The sequence below is a fragment of the Vipera berus genome, assembly GCF_964194415.1.
Source record: "Vipera berus genome assembly, chromosome: Z".
NCBI classification, from domain to species: domain Eukaryota; kingdom Metazoa; phylum Chordata; class Lepidosauria; order Squamata; family Viperidae; genus Vipera; species Vipera berus.
In genome coordinates, this window is record NC_138205.1 from 78,521,555 (window position 1) to 78,538,003 (window position 16,449).

Sequence of the window (16,449 nt, forward strand, 5' to 3'; positions counted from 1 at the left end):
ATTCCTCTCCCCACTGCTGCCACGCCGGTTCATCCCTCACCCTGTTGGTGCTGTGAGCCGTAGGGACGCCTTGCCTCAGCGGAATTGCTGGCCCACCTCCGCTGGCTCCTCTGTGCTCTGGCTGTGCTGACAATGTCAGAACCACACTGAGCCGCTCATTGACTCTGATGGCATCCCGGAGCTGGCCCTGCCTCGGCCAATGGGCCACGGTCCACACAGTCTGCTCATCGGGCCGCCTGGCTTCCTGGCAGCACATCCCGCAGGGGAGGTCTGCTAGGGAGGTGGCGGTCCAGCGTTGTTTCCCCCCTCATGCATGTGTGTGTGTGTGTGTCAGACCCGCGGGAATTGCTGGTAGATGTGCCGGCATTCCGGAGTTGTTTTCCCCCCTCATACATTTGTATGTGTGTCAGACGCATGGGAATGGCTGGAAAAGGCAGCTAGCAGTCTGGCGTTTTCCCCCTTGTGCATGTGTGTGTGTGTCAGAGCCACAGGAATGGCTGGAAGAGGTAGCTTACTGCCCTTGCAGAGATCCTGGAGATGCTGCACGGCTTTGGTGGAGGGGTAGCAATGCCTGCCTGCTACACGGAAGAAACAGGAAGGTTGGCGGCGGCAGCGGCTGTTGAGGCAGCTTAGTGCCCTTGCAGAGATCCTGGAGGTGCCTCAACAGCAGCTGCCACTGCCGCCACCAACCTTCCTGTTTTTTCTGGCTTTGGTGGCGGATGGGCGCCCGGCAGAGAATACTCGGCAAGTGCACTAAGAGATGCTTAGTGCGCTTGCTGAGTACTGCCTGCCAGGTGCCCCACTGCTGCCGCCTTCCTGTTTCTTCTGCGTGGCAGGCAGGCATTGCTACCCCTCTGCCAAAGTCGGAAGAAACAGGAAGGTTGGCGGTGGCAGCGGCAGCTGCTGTTGAGGTAGCTTAGTGCCCTTGCAGAGATCCTTAGTGCACTTGCCGAGTACTGCCTGCCGGGCACCCCGCCGCCGCCGCCTTCCTGTTTCTTCCACGCGGCAGGCAAGCGTTGATACCCCTCCGCCAAAGCCATACAGCGCAGTAGCTCTGCCGGGCCTGGAGCACCTGCAGGATCTCTGCAAGGGCACTAAGCTTCCTGAACAGCAGCTGCTGCTGCCACTGCCAACCTTCCTATTTCTTCCGCCCGGCAGGCAGGCATTGCTACTCCTCCTGCCAAAGATGCTCCAGCATCTCAGCAAGTGCACTAGGCCGCCCTAACAGCAGCAGCCACCGGCAGAGCAATTGCCCAGTCCTTGGGGCTCACTGCTGCCATGGGGGCCAGCACGGGGATTTGTTTCTGTGGGGGAGGTGGAGGCTGATGGAGATGCAGCAGACCTCCAGCGTCTCTCTCACCGCTGCCTCCACCACTACTGTCGTTGGCTTCCAATATGGCCGAACCCGGGCAGCCTCCTCTACCCCCAGCAGTGGCATCCAGGGATTCTCCAGTTTCATTGGAACCAAGCAGCAAGTGAAAAAGTTAGCAGTAGCAGCACTAGCGGGAGCGGTTTTAATCATCCCCTTCATTGCCAAGTGTCCCTATGGAAGTCAATGGAGGTGCCGTGTCTGGCCTTTTGAGTGAATGAGAACGAGAGAGAAGCATTTTCGAGCAAAGTGTGAGTGAATGAGTGTGTGAAAGAGGCTTTTTAGAGCAAAATGTGAGTGAATGAGAGTGAGAGAGAAGCTTTTGCAAACAAAACATGAGTGAATGAGAGTGAGAGAGAAGCTTTTCCAAGCAAAGGCGAGTGAATGAGAGCAGAGGGGGCAGGGCGGCTGTATGTCTCCCCTTAGGCTCCACTGTTCTGTCAAGCCTGTTGTTTTGCGCATGCACGCACATGTGCACCCATTTTTTGCGGCTCCCAGTTTTTCCTTTTGTGAGGGAACTGGTTCTGAGTGGCTCTTTCACTGTTTCAGGTTGCCAAACCCTGACCTAGACACTCCTCAATTTTGTTGTATATTCTTGTGTTAATTATTCTCAGGAATATTTTCAGGGCATGACTCATTAAGCTTATTGTTCTGTATTCAGTACACTTCTTTGAATTTATTTTTTGGGGGATTCTCACAAAGGTTGATTTTAGCCAATCAGTTGGTATCTTTTCTGTTTCATATATTCGATTGAAGAGCTGCAGTAAAAAAATTCTTCCCATTGTCTTCCAGAATTTTAAAATTTCTACCGGGATATCATCAGGTCCTGTGGCTTGTTTTTGCTATTTTTATTGGATGTTCAACCTCCTCCATAATGATGTTTAGTTTAGTTGTTATACTTTCCACATCTATATCATCCCTAATGTCTTCAACAAGTTCTTCAATATATTCCTTCTATCTTTTTAGTTTTTTGTCCTCATCTAAGATAATTTCCCCCTCTTTGTCAACTAAGTTGCTTTTCTTTTTGCAGAGGCCTGCTGCTTCTTTCACTTTTTTGTGTAAATTGAAATTATCATGCATACGTTCTGTCTCTTCTATTTCCTTGCATCTTTTTACAAACCACTTTTCTTTTGCCAGTTGAATTTTTCTTCTAATTGTTTTCTGCAATTCATTGTATTTTTCTTTGTTTTTATTTTTATAAGGTCTTCTTTCATCCACGAGATGAAGGACTTCCTCTGTCATCCACTGTTGTTTGTTACCTCTACTATTGCATTTTTAAATTTATTCCAGTTCACTTCTACATCTTCATCATTCAGGTTGTTGGTTTCTCTTAAATGAATTTCTAGTTCTTCTTTTATCATACCTCCATGTTTAATGATGAAATCTCTGTCAGTTCTTAGTTTAGCAGGATTCATGTTTTCATCGTTTTTAGTTTCAGCTGGACATAGGTAAGTAGTAGATTATGATCGGATGGTACATCTGCACCTGGGTACGTCTTTACTGATTTTACTGAGTTTCTAAATCTTTTGTTTATTGTAAAATAGTCAATTTGGTTCCTTACTATATTATTTCGTGTATCTGCTGGTCATCTCCAAGTGTAGAGGAATCTTTTTGGCAACTTGAAAAAAGTATTCATCACACATTGCTTATGTTCCTTGCAGAAGTCTACAAATCTGTCACCTCACCATTTCTGGTTCCTAAACCAAAGTTTCCAACTATAGGAGCATCACTTACTTCTCCCACTTTTGCTTTGAAGTCCCCCATGAATATTGTGAGCCCTTCACATAACTGCTTCCATTTTAGATCAAGAGAAAGTAGAACTTTTTATTCAATCTAGTAAAAAAATTGGAAGCCTAAACAGTTCTGCAAATATTGAAAACATGTTCTATTCTTTCTAGTTAACCATTACATTCTGAATCAGGGGTGTCAAACTCAATTTCACTGAGGGCTGCATCAGCATTGTGGTTGCCCTCAAGGGGCTGGGTGGGTATGGCTAGGGTGGGCGTGGCCTACTGGGTGGGCGTGGCTAGAGTGCGTATGGCCTACTGGGTGGGCATGGCCAGCTCTACATCGTTCGCATCAAGGGTGCCTATGGGGGCCTGGGCAGGAGTGGGACAGATCTGAGGGTCTCTGGGCCAGGGCCAAGGCAGTGGGGGCCGTTCCCTCACTGTTTCCAGGATGGCTTCGCGGGCCACATGAAACCACTTCATGGGCCGGATCCGGCCCTCGGACCTTGTGTTTGACATGTCTGTTCTGAATTCTAGATAACATATATTGTGGTAGCTATCAGAGTCAATTTTGTCTTTATATTCTATTTAAGACTGATCTTGGGATCAATGAAAATAGAGATGAATGCTGAAAAATATAGCCAAACTTTGGTCCAAAAATTATTATTCATTACTGCAAACTATATTACTAGCATGTGCCATATTTCAATAAACTATATTTTTCCCAATCTGGCAAGGTATGAATATATGTTTATATATAGCTTTTATAATCTCTAGCCTTCATGTTATGAGTAAAGATGACAGGAGTGGTAATTTAACACAAATGGCAGTTTTCAGATTGAATTAGATTATAAAAATGTAATGGCAAGGCATCTTGGGGCAAGTAGGAATCTGGTTCCTCCTATAGTATATGATGGTGCTCAGTTCTACTTGACTACTGAAAGTCTGCTTTTTTCCTAGTTTTCCAGCTCTCAGAAGCAAACTTAGAGAGGGGAGAACAATACTGAAGTTCAAGTAAACAAAGAATAAAATACATTATTGGTGGACATCTGCTTCTTCCTTTATGTAACAAAAATTTAAATAATGTTCTCGTACCTATACTTTGCTCAGCAGTTATCCTTATATTCTCCAAATTTTGGCACAGGAAAGTAACAGAATGTATGCGACCATATTCTAAAGTCACATTTGATCTGCAGTTTCGGCTAGAGTGAACACAGATCAAGCATTCATTCATTGATGATTTTGAATACACTGTAAGATTAGTCTTCTCGTGTGTTAGATCAATTTGGTAGGTTACATCTAAAACAAACAAAAATACATAAGATCAATTTTTTAAAATAACTGTCATATTCTTACAAGAAAATGGTACTGCTGTTACCTCAGATTTCAGTTAGATCTTTTGAGGGATAGAGTATAAGTATACGGGTTTGCTGTGATGGACTCTGAAGCAATGAAAGATTTGCAGATTTGAATGGGCAGATAAAGTTGCCTAATTTTTTTTAAAAAAATCTGAAATTTGATTTAACAATAGATTCATGCAAGTGTAACTGATCTTAATATTCTATCCACATACTAAAAATCTAAGATTGAAAATCTTAATTTTGATATTTGGGTGACCTGTTTGTCTTGATAAGAAAGGGAAAAGATCATTTCCAGTAGCAGCTAAAATGTTAGGTACTCAATTGTATACATTCTGTATGTGAATGCATATATATTTGGGGTTGACAAGAACTATAAGCCAACGCAAGTAGAAGATACTAGTTGGGGAATACTTCTTCAAATTTAGTTAATTTTCGAACACATTAACCAAAGAAAATGGTCATAACAGAGAGAAAAATGGTTACTTACTCTCTTCATTTTTAGGGTAATCTACTACCACTTTAAATAAGAGTCTGAGGAGCCCTGGCTTCACATCATCTTGGTCACATCCATATAGGGAAAGGTTGAAACTACCAGGAATATTGACAGGTTGCACATCATTCAGGGATAACACTCTAGTATCGGGAAAATAATCAGGTAATGAGTATTCCACCCGTTCATATTTCCGTTCACAGTTTGGTTTTGTATAATTGATAAAACTGATATCTGCTCTTAAGCTGGATGGAAGAACAAATTGCCATGTCATGAGTTCATCTTCAGGTAACCCCAATGGATAATTCGCAGACATCAAAGTTGCTGATGATTTGCCTTTAAATGTAGATTCTATAATGCACAGTCCTATATTTAAAAAAGGAGAAATATTTAATTCAAAGGAGAAAAAATTCATGTACAGTAATCAAAGCTTCTCAAAGCTTGAGACACTGAAATTAGTTGGATGCACTGCAGCAATTCACCTCACTTTTGATTGTTCAGAATGCAATGAAGCCATTGACCAATTCCTCTAGTCAATCTAGATAGTGAAAATGCCTTTTTCTATATAGCCTCATTAAAGTCCAACAATAGCATTCAGTTTTCCTCTGAATCAATGCCTCTTTTCAGCTGATATACTATACTCCTCAAACCCTTCCAAGGAGCGTGAAAAAAGTGAATGTGCATTAATACCCTCTACTGGTAGCATTAAGCTCCATTTACTATGATTTGTGGACATCCCTATATATGAATATGTTGTTAAATAGCCCAGCTTCTCCTTCCTGATCAATCTTCTTTACTCTGAGTTACAGCTTTGATCTAGGAGTGAAAAATATTTTCTATTGTCCGATGAAAAGAGTAATATTTTCTTCTTCCGGTCTAAGAAGTGAGGCACAAATGAAGACTTCCTGATTATCAACTTTCCATTAAAAATCTCTCTGTGGAAGTGGATTGGACTTTGTTTATTAAGTACATACAGTGGCCAAAGTTGTTCCATGTATTTTGGAAATTTTAAAATGAAATTTCATTTTAAAAAGCTTGTTTAAAAATCTGATGGTATAAAATAATATGAATTAATTTTTTATTGAAAAAATAATAAATCTAGTTAAATAATAAACTGAGCATTTTAAAAAAAGCAAGGTTTTCTTTTCCCCATCAAATAAAAAAGAGAGATAACACCATTTGCTAAATGCTAGATTAACCTCTCACACCAGATTTTGTAGATACGCTTCTTAAAATATGTGCAAAATATGGCATAGATCCATTGTTGACAGCTTCTGAGTTTGAGCAAGTCCATCTTTCATATATATTAGTCCATATTTTTCAATAAACATTTGCTCAATCTCATCTAGGCATAATCCATAATGTTGGTTTAACCCCTCCCAAATTATCCACAAATAGACTAAATGAAGCCTCAAGATGGTAAACTTTCTGCTTTAAATCTGAAACATTCCCATATAATCCTTAAAAATAATAATAAACTGAAATAATCCATACAAAAATTGTCATTCATTAAAAAGCAGAAATAAAAGAACCTGGTAAATGGTTCTGCCTCTTTCCCCCTAACCCCTAAGCCACAGAAAAAAGTTAAAAAGATTGTGTAAGGCATCTCATTTGAATGTAGCAAATGCAATGACAATAGAAGCAAAGTATTAATCCCCTATGCTTACGTTGTATGGATGATCTGCTTTCAAGCTTAACTCCAGAGGCTGTGAGTTTTGAATCCCAAGGAAGTTGTAGACTCAGAATAGCGTCACCTTGAGCCTTTACCCGTGACACTGAACCATTTCTGCAGAAGGTTCCAATTTGGACTCTATCTTTCCCCAGACGACTGCCAATGTTGTAAATAATTTGATCAGGGCAGGTATCTCCAGGCAGAATTTGTCTTAACCATGGAGAGAATTTCAGTTCAAGTCCAACTCTTCTGTTAGCTTTAGCCTCCCAAATGAAAGTCTTATTAAGATGTGGCAATCCAGGAGGCTGAAGCTGAACATCTCCAAAAGGACATGGACCTGACAGGCAATCTAGAAACAAAGAGAAATCTGTAAGACTGATACTTTAATCTGAAATGACTATAATAAATCATATTGATTTGGTCTATGATTTTACTCTTCCTTCTGTTCACACTATCAGAATTTTCTATCAGCAATCCATAACTAAGCATTATCATAAAGTTCCTACATATATATAAGTTGTTTTTAACTACCGTATATACTTGAGTATAAGCCGACTCGAGTATAAGCCGAGACCCCCAATTTCACCCCCAAAAACTGGAAAAAGTTATTGACTCGAGTATAAGCCGATCCGCCGTTCTGCAAGCCTCTGCCGCCAGCAGAGGCTCGATCCGCCATTTTGCAAGCCTGAATACACAGGAATACCCTGTGTGGCCGCGGCTCGTTGGCAGGTCTCCGTTCCTCCTGCCGACCTTTGGGGAGGTTTGGGCGCCTCCCCAAACCTCCCCAAACGTCGGCAGGTCTCCGTTCCTCCTGCCGACCTTTGGGGAGGTTTGGGCGCCTCCCCAAACCTCCCCAAACCTCGGCAGGTCTCCGTTCCTCCTGCCGACCTTTGGGGAGGTTTGGGCGCCTCCCCAAACCTCGGCAGGTCTCCGTTCCTCCTGCCGACCTTTGGGGAGGTTTGGGCGCCTCCCCAAACCTCCCCAAACCTCGGCAGGTCTCCGTTCCTCCTGCCGACCTTTGGGGAGGTTTGGGCGCCTCCCCAAACCTCGGCAGGTCTCCGTTCCTCCTGCCGACCTTTGGGGAGGTTTGGGCGCCTCCCCAAACCTCTGCAGGTCTCCGTTCCTCCGCGCAGACCTGCCGACCTTTGGGGAGGTTTGGGCGCCTCCCCAAACCTCGGCAGGTCTCCGTTCCTCCTGCCGACCTTTGGGGAGGTTTGGGCGCCTCCCCAAACCTCCCCAAACCTCGGCAGGTCTCCGTTCCTCCTGCCGACCTTTGGGGAGGTTTGGGCGCCTCCCCAAACCTCGGCAGGTCTCCGTTCCTCCTGCCGACCTTTGGGGAGGTTTGGGCGCCTCCCCAAACCTCGGCAGGTCTCCGTTCCTCCTGCCGACCTTTGGGGAGGTTTGGGTGCCTCCCCAAACCTCCCCAAACCTCGGCAGGTCTCCGTTCCTCCTGCCGACCTTTGGGGAGGTTTGGGCGCCTCCCCAAACCTCCCCAAACCTCGGCAGGTCTCCGTTCCTCCTGCCGACCTTTGGGGAGGTTTGGGCGCCTCCCCAAACCTCGGCAGGTCTCCGTTCCTCCGCGCAGACCTGCCGACCTTTGGGGAGGTTTGGGCGCCTCCCCAAACGTCCCCAAACCTCGGCAGGTCTCCGTTCCTGTTTGGGGAGGTTTGGGCGCCTCCCCAAACCTCCCCAAACCTCGGCAGGTCTCCGTTCCTCCGCGCAGACCTGCCGACGTTTGGGGAGGTTTGGGCGCCTCCCCAAACCTCCCCAAACCTCGGCAGGTCTCCGTTCCTGTTTGGGGAGGTTTGGGCGCCTCCCCAAACCTCCCCAAACCTCGGCAGGTCTCCGTTCCTCCGCGCAGACCTGCCGACCTTTGGGGAGGTTTGGGCGCCTCCCCAAACGTCCCCAAACCTCGGCAGGTCTCCGTTCCTGTTTGGGGAGGTTTGGGCGCCTCCCCAAACCTCCCCAAACCTCGGCAGGTCTCCGTTCCTCCGCGCAGACCTGCCGACCTTTGGGGAGGTTTGGGCGCCTCCCCAAACGTCCCCAAACCTCGGCAGGTCTCCGTTCCTGTTTGGGGAGGTTTGGGCGCCTCCCCAAACCTCCCCAAACCTCGGCAGGTCTCCGTTCCTCCGCGCAGACCTGCCGACCTTTGGGGAGGTTTGGGCGCCTCCCCAAACGTCCCCAAACCTCGGCAGGTCTCCGTTCCTGTTTGGGGAGGTTTGGGCGCCTCCCCAAACCTCGGCAGGTCTCCGTTCCTCCGCGCAGACCTGCCGACGTTTGGGGAGGTTTGGGCGCCTCCCCAAACGTCCCCAAACCTCGGCAGGTCTCCGTTCCTGTTTGGGGAGGTTTGGGCGCCTCCCCAAACCTCCCCAAACCTCGGCAGGTCTCCGTTCCTCCGCGCAGACCTGCCGACGTTTGGGGAGGTTTGGGGAGGCGCCCAAACCTCCCCAAAGGTCGGCAGGAAGAACGGAGACCTGCCGAGGTTTGGGGAGGTTTGGGGAGGCGCCCAAACCTCCCCAAACGTCGGCAGGTCTGCGCGGAGGAACGGAGACCATGCCGAGGTTTGGGGAGGTTTGGGGAGGCGCCCAAACCTCCCCAAACAGGAACGGAGACCTGCCGAGGTTTGGGGACGTTTGGGGAGGCGCCCAAACCTCCCCAAAGGTCGGCAGGTCTGCGCGGAGGAACGGAGACCTGCCGAGGTTTGGGGAGGTTTGGGGAGGCGCCCAAACCTCCCCAAACAGGAACGGAGACCTGCCGAGGTTTGGGGACGTTTGGGGAGGCGCCCAAACCTCCCCAAAGGTCGGCAGGTCTGCGCGGAGGAACGGAGACCTGCCGAGGTTTGGGGAGGCGCCCAAACCTCCCCAAACAGGAACGGAGACCTGCCGAGGTTTGGGGAGGTTTGGGGAGGCGCCCAAACCTCCCCAAAGGTCGGCAGGTCTGCGCGGAGGAACGGAGACCTGCCGAGGTTTGGGGAGGTTTGGGGAGGCGCCCAAACCTCCCCAAACAGGAACGGAGACCTGCCGAGGTTTGGGGACGTTTGGGGAGGCGCCCAAACCTCCCCAAAGGTCGGCAGGTCTGCGCGGAGGAACGGAGACCTGCCGAGGTTTGGGGAGGCGCCCAAACCTCCCCAAAGGTCGGCAGGAGGAACGGAGACCTGCCGAGGTTTGGGGAGGTTTGGGGAGGCGCCCAAACCTCCCCAAAGGTCGGCAGGAGGAACGGAGACCTGCCGAGGTTTGGGGAGGTTTGGGGAGGCGCCCAAACCTCCCCAAAGGTCGGCAGGAGGAACGGAGACCTGCCGAGGTTTGGGGAGGCGCCCAAACCTCCCCAAAGGTCGGCAGGAGGAACGGAGACCTGGGGAGGTTTGGGGAGGCGCCCAAACCTCCCCAAAGGTCGGCAGGTCTGCGCGGAGGAACGGAGACCTGCCGAGGTTTGGGGAGGTTTGGGGAGGCGCCCAAACCTCCCCAAACAGGAACGGAGACCTGCCGAGGTTTGGGGACGTTTGGGGAGGCGCCCAAACCTCCCCAAAGGTCGGCAGGTCTGCGCGGAGGAACGGAGACCTGCCGAGGTTTGGGGAGGCGCCCAAACCTCCCCAAACAGGAACGGAGACCTGCCGAGGTTTGGGGAGGTTTGGGGAGGCGCCCAAACCTCCCCAAAGGTCGGCAGGTCTGTGCGGAGGAACGGAGACCTGCCGAGGTTTGGGGAGGTTTGGGGAGGCGCCCAAACCTCCCCAAACAGGAACGGAGACCTGCCGAGGTTTGGGGACGTTTGGGGAGGCGCCCAAACCTCCCCAAAGGTCGGCAGGTCTGCGCGGAGGAACGGAGACCTGCCGAGGTTTGGGGAGGCGCCCAAACCTCCCCAAAGGTCGGCAGGAGGAACGGAGACCTGCCGAGGTTTGGGGAGGTTTGGGGAGGCGCCCAAACCTCCCCAAAGGTCGGCAGGAGGAACGGAGACCTGCCGAGGTTTGGGGAGGTTTGGGGAGGCGCCCAAACCTCCCCAAAGGTCGGCAGGAGGAACGGAGACCTGCCGAGGTTTGGGGAGGCGCCCAAACCTCCCCAAAGGTCGGCAGGAGGAACGGAGACCTGGGGAGGTTTGGGGAGGCGCCCAAACCTCCCCAAAGGTCGGCAGGAGGAACGGAGACCTGCCGAGGTTTGGGGAGGTTTGGGGAGGCGCCCAAACCTCCCCAAACGTCGGCAGGTCTGCGCGGAGGAACGGAGACCTGCCGAGGTTTGGGGAGGCGCCCAAACCTCCCCAAACGTCGGCAAGTCTCCGTTCCTCCGCGCCCTGCCTGCCTGCTTCTTTCCGCTGCGGAAAGAAGCAGGCAGGCAAGGCGCGGAGTTTGGGGAGGTGCGCGCGCACCTCCCCAAACCTCCCCAAACTTCGGCAGGTCTCGGACGGCGGTGGCTTGGGAGAGGTGCGGGCGATCCCGGAAGCACCAAAGCCTCGGCCGCGCACAAGTCCTCGGTAAGTTTTTTTGTTGACTGGAGTATAAGCCGAAGTGGAATTTTTCAGCCCAAAAAGTGGGCTGAAAAATTCGGCTTATACTCAAGTATATACGGTACTTTATGGGATAGTAGTCTTGCTCAGAACTTATTCGGCAATAAATTCTATGGTAATTCTGGGAAATATAATCCAACCCAGCAAGTTACCAAATTTAGTAAGTATGCTTAGAATTGTACTTTATAAATTTTTGCCCTCAAATTGTCATTGCACACTTTGAAGGCAAAGATGTGTACCGGACTATCTATTTTTTAAATGGCAGCAGTTCAAGCAGTATTCAAGAAAGCTCACAATGGAATTTTGAGCATAACATATTTTTACTCATTTATGGGGCGGGTTCTGTGTGTGAGAGAGAGAATGTCTCATTAAACAAAAAGTCAAAAGATTATAATCTAAAAAAGGTAAGAAAATCTGAAATGTAAACTTTAAAGTACATAGTCCTTTTAAAATACTAAGAAAGAAAAAATAGATTTTAATCCATTTCACTGGTGGGGTTGTACAAGTTCATTTACACTTGAGACAAGCTCCCAGTAATCTTAGATGCAGTTCATGTAACATTGCTTACCAATGTTTTTCTCCACAACTATGGACCAATATTTCTCTGGTGTTGAACAATCAAAGGTAAATTGAAACTTCTGTCCAGGCATTATGATTTGCTCAGAAAAATGAGTTTTTCTTCCTTCACGCAATGCACAGGTATTTAGAAAAGAAAACCCAGGTTTTATTTTAACTGTTATGCTTCCACCTGGTTGAAGAGAAATTTCAAAGGCACCTAGAATTAAAAGAGAGAAAATATATGGACCTCTGGCATTTTAAGAACAAGATATTTATTATTATATCAGCTTTCATGAAATAATACAATTATCTTCATCTGATGAAGTAGATGTACACGATCAGTTAGAATACTAAGATGCTTTAGAACTCTGTTACTGTGTATTGACAGAGAGAGGCAGAAAGATAGACAGAACTATTATATATATACAGAACTATTATATATATATAATATATGTATATATACAGTGCTTTTTTGTAAAAGAAAAAGGTGCTGGAACTCACACATGTCATACAACCGGCCTTGCCTACCCTACAAGGTTCCATCCAAAAAAGGTGCTGGAACTCCATTCTGAGCGTTCTATGACAAAAAAAGCCCTGTATGTATGTATGTATGATGTATGTATGTGTGTGTGTGTGTGTGTATATATATATATATATTTGTTTTCTGAGGTTTTCGCGGGATGATGACGGATGGGATTCCGTCGAAACGTTGCGCCTACACCTTTAGTTCTACACGGGGAAAAACCCGAATGACCAAAGATCCATATATATATATATATATATATATATATATATATATATATATATATATATATATATATATATATATATATATATATATATATATATATATATATATACATATATATATATATATATATATATATATATATATATACATATATATATATATATATATATATATATATATATATATATATATATATATACACACACACACACATATACATATATACACATATATACTCCCCTCCGCCCTGTGCGCGCCCACAGAGAGGGCCTCCTCAGGGTGCCTCCTGTCAGGGAATGTCGACTGGTGGCCCCCAGGGGGAGGGCCTTCTCTGTGGGTGCTCCGGCGTTATGGAACCAACTGCCGGTTGAGCTCCGGATGGCATCAGACCTCCGATCCTTCCGTCGCGGGTTGAAGACCCATTTATTCGAACTAGCGGGTCTGGCCTGATGGGGGTACTTGGGTTTTTATAGGTTTGTTTTATTATTCTGGTTTTAACTTGGGCATTAATTTAATTATCTTTTAATGTTTGTACTGTTGTTTATATTTATGCCCTGTGAACCGCCCTGAGTCCCTTTGGGAGAAGGGCGGTATAAAAATCTCAATAAATCTTAAATCTTAAATCTATACATATATACATATATATATACATACACATACACATACACACACACACACACACACACACACACACATATATATATATATATATATATATATATATATATATATATATATCACTTATTCTACCCCATCCAATCTGAATGAATTAATTTCTTTTCTTTTTCTACACATTTGCATGCGTTTGAGAAAAACAGAATACAAATAAAAATATATTTATGTAGGTGCAATACTCCTCCATATTTTGCTTCCCATCACTGAAAAATCATCCTGAAGAATGCAGAGGACGCAAGAAGAAAAAGAACAACTTCCTCATCTCATGCAGAAAGCCTCAGAAATTTCAGAGATTGGATCTAAGGTAGATGTTACAGAGAAAGCTATCACTGTCTCTGTTTTAAAAAAATTCAAAACACAAACTTTTAAGATTTGTCATTTTTTTTCAAAAAAGTATGTTCATTTTTTTCCACTAAACACCCACAACCTTCTTAAAAATTACCAGCTGACGTGCTAATTAAAACTAACAAATCTGTTACAATTAGCAAATAGCAAAGATCCATTGCCTACCTGCAGAGATCAATTTAAGAAAACATGGCATTGTGAGAACTTTTAAAGGAACCTGGAACACTGCACAGTACACGTAAACCACAACTGAGCATTCACTTAATGCTCATTTGAAATTACACAATCAGCACCCCCTAGTGTTTATGAACAAGTCCCAAAATTACGAATATTGCAGCACTCCGGCAGTTGTAGAGGCTCTCCAACATTCACCCCATTTCCCCCCCCCACTCCTCACAACTGCTTCCCTCTCCCTTCCTGCTGTGCCAGACTCACTTACCTTGCAAAAATCCTCTTTTGCCAGTTTCTTTCCCTTTGAGGAGAGGAGAATCTGTTTGAAAATGCTTTTTGTGCCGAGAATGAAAGTTTCTGGAGTCCATGATCTCGCACAAGCGTTTGAAGTTGCGCCAAATCACGGATCTCAGAAACTTTCCTTCTCTATGTGAACAATGCCTGTCTTCTGCTCCTGCCCCCAACTTCTTTCTACCTGAAGGCAGACATACTGAGCAAGAAGGCCAGGCCCCTCGCACCTGCATCTAGCCCGCCAGAGCTCGCTGTGCTGGGGGAAAAAGTGACCCTGTTGTCCCCAGAGCCTCGGAGGCCTCCTCCAAGCCACCCAGAACGGAAGGCGGGAGAGGCTTCTGCATGCCTTCAAAGGTTGGATCCAGGCCCCAGAGGGGTCCTCCAAGCTGCTGCTGCCCGGAACAGAGCTTCCAGAGGTTGGATACTGGCCTCAGATGGGTCCTCTAAGCTGTTGCCGCCTGGACAGGAGTTCCAGAGGTTGGATCCAAGCCTCCAAGCCCGGAATGGAGATGGGGAAGCTTTTGCATGCCTCCAGAGGTTGGATACAGGCGTCAGAGGACTGTTCCAAGCTGCTGCCACCCAGAATAAAGCCTCTGGACCTACTCTGACCTCCGTTCCAGGCACAAACGGATTGGAGGACCCTTCCCAGGCCTGGATCCAATCTCTGGAAGCTCCATTCCAGGCAGCAGCAGCTTGGAGAAGTCCTCCGAGGCCTGAATCCAATCTCCAGAAGCATGGAAAAGTCTCTCTAATTTTCATTCCAGGACAGTGGCTGCATGGCTCCAGAATTGGAGGGGAAGGAGGCAGGCATCGCAAACAGCACAAAAATTCAGGCACCCATTCTCTGCGAAAGAGTATTAATGCCTGAACTCACGTGATATTATGGTACCCAGGGGCTTCCATCAACTCTCCTGTCCCTCAAAAGCAGGAACCATGGCAGAGAGAAGACAGATCTTTTCAAGGTAAGTAAGTCCGGCACAGCAAGAAGGGAGGGGGTATCTTAGTGGGTCGGGAGGCCTTGGGAGCCTGTTCCATCATTATCCCCCCCCATGGTCTTCCCCACCATGAGATACCATGTGCACTTAACAAGCCGCATGCGTTTTAACAAGCAGGATGTCATGGTTCCGATGAATAAGACAAATCAAACAAATTACAGGCATATTATTTATCTAAAAAGTCTTAGTAATGAAATGAAATATCGGCACTCATGGAGTGATGCCAGAATCTGAAATCTCCTCCCCCCAAACCCATCATAACACACACACAATCCCCGCCCTTATCTACACATCATAAATCACATTATCCAATTAGTTTCACATATGAGGTCTCTCCTCCCATTCTGTATGTGGGCTTCTTATCTTCTCAAAATAGACGTTAGAAAAATTCCCTCCCTTCAAGATTCAAAGTGAAGCAGTTTAAACAAAAGGCTGTCAATGTTTGCAGCATTGACATCCAGCCCCCCCTTACAAAAAGAACAGATCCCGTAATGTAAACAAACACAAGTTAGGAGCTGACTTTTGGTTTGTTGGGGTTCTTCTCATAAAACTTTTTGATAAGTCTGTCAGCTTTCACATCGCTAGATTTCACCCAAATGGCTTCAGACAATAGGTATCCCTTCCATTGTACTAGGTACTGCAATTTTCCCTTAAAGATTCTAGAGTCAAGGATACGTTTCACTTCATAATGGGTCTGACCCGCTAATATGAGGGCTTTCTTAGGGGGAGGTCTTAAAGTAGAGGCTCGAAAAGGTTTCAGTAAGCTGCAATGGAACACCAGGTGAATTTTTCCCAAAAGTCTGGGGAGTTTCAATTTTACTGTGACCGGGTTGATGATTTTCATAATGGGGAAAGGCCCCAAGAATTTTGGTCCCAATTTCTTATTGGGTAGTTTAAGGCATAAGTATTTGGTTGACAAATAGACCTTTTCCCCAACTTGGAATGTTCTTTGGGGAGCTCTCTTTTTGTCAGCTTGCTTTTTGTAGGTCTCAAAAGTATTTTTTTAAGGCCACCTTTGTATTTTTCCAAACTTCTTCCCAACCCCTCACCCAATGATCAAGAGTCTGGGAAGCAGAGGGTAACTGAGGATATTCCGGTATGGGGTTGAATTCTTTACCTGTGGCTACACGGAAAGGAGTGTAGCTGGTGCTGCTATGTACTGAATTATTGTAAGCCACCTCTGTGAAAGGGAGGAGGTCGGGCCAGTTTGTTTGTTGGTAAAAGACGTAGCATCTAAGGTATTGTTCCACCATTTTGTTGGCGGATTCTGCGGCTCCATTAGTAGCCAGGTGAAAAGCAGTTGATAGGCCTTGAGATGATCCAATTAATTTAAGAAAGTTTCTCCAAAATTTCACTGTAAACTGCACCCCTCTGTCTGAAATTATTCGCTTAGGGGCACCATGTAGTCAATAGATATGTTTTAGGAACAACTTAGTCAGGCGTTGAGCCAATGGAAGTCCTTTGCAGGCGATAAAGTGAGCCTGTTTTGAAAATAGGTCTATCACAGTCCAAATGACAGTATTTCCTCTACTGTCGGGTAAGTCTACTAT

At 46.6% G+C, this 16,449-nt stretch overlaps 1 protein-coding gene across 2 annotated transcripts in view; it reads right to left on the bottom strand.

Annotated features, from left to right (window-relative positions):
• Positions 1–16,449, bottom strand: part of CDCP1 (CUB domain containing protein 1) — a 112,650-nt gene that overhangs the window by 68,129 nt on the left and 28,072 nt on the right. For both annotated transcript variants that reach the window (XM_081344333.1, XM_081344332.1), the window contains exons 2-5: positions 11,682–11,888; positions 6,615–6,968; positions 4,945–5,313; positions 4,192–4,395 (exon numbers count right to left, since the gene is read on the bottom strand). In XM_081344333.1, coding sequence (XP_081200459.1) covers positions 4,192–4,395; positions 4,945–5,313; positions 6,615–6,968; positions 11,682–11,888 — 1,134 coding nt within the window. The remainder of the gene's footprint in view (positions 1–4,191; positions 4,396–4,944; positions 5,314–6,614; positions 6,969–11,681; positions 11,889–16,449) is intronic.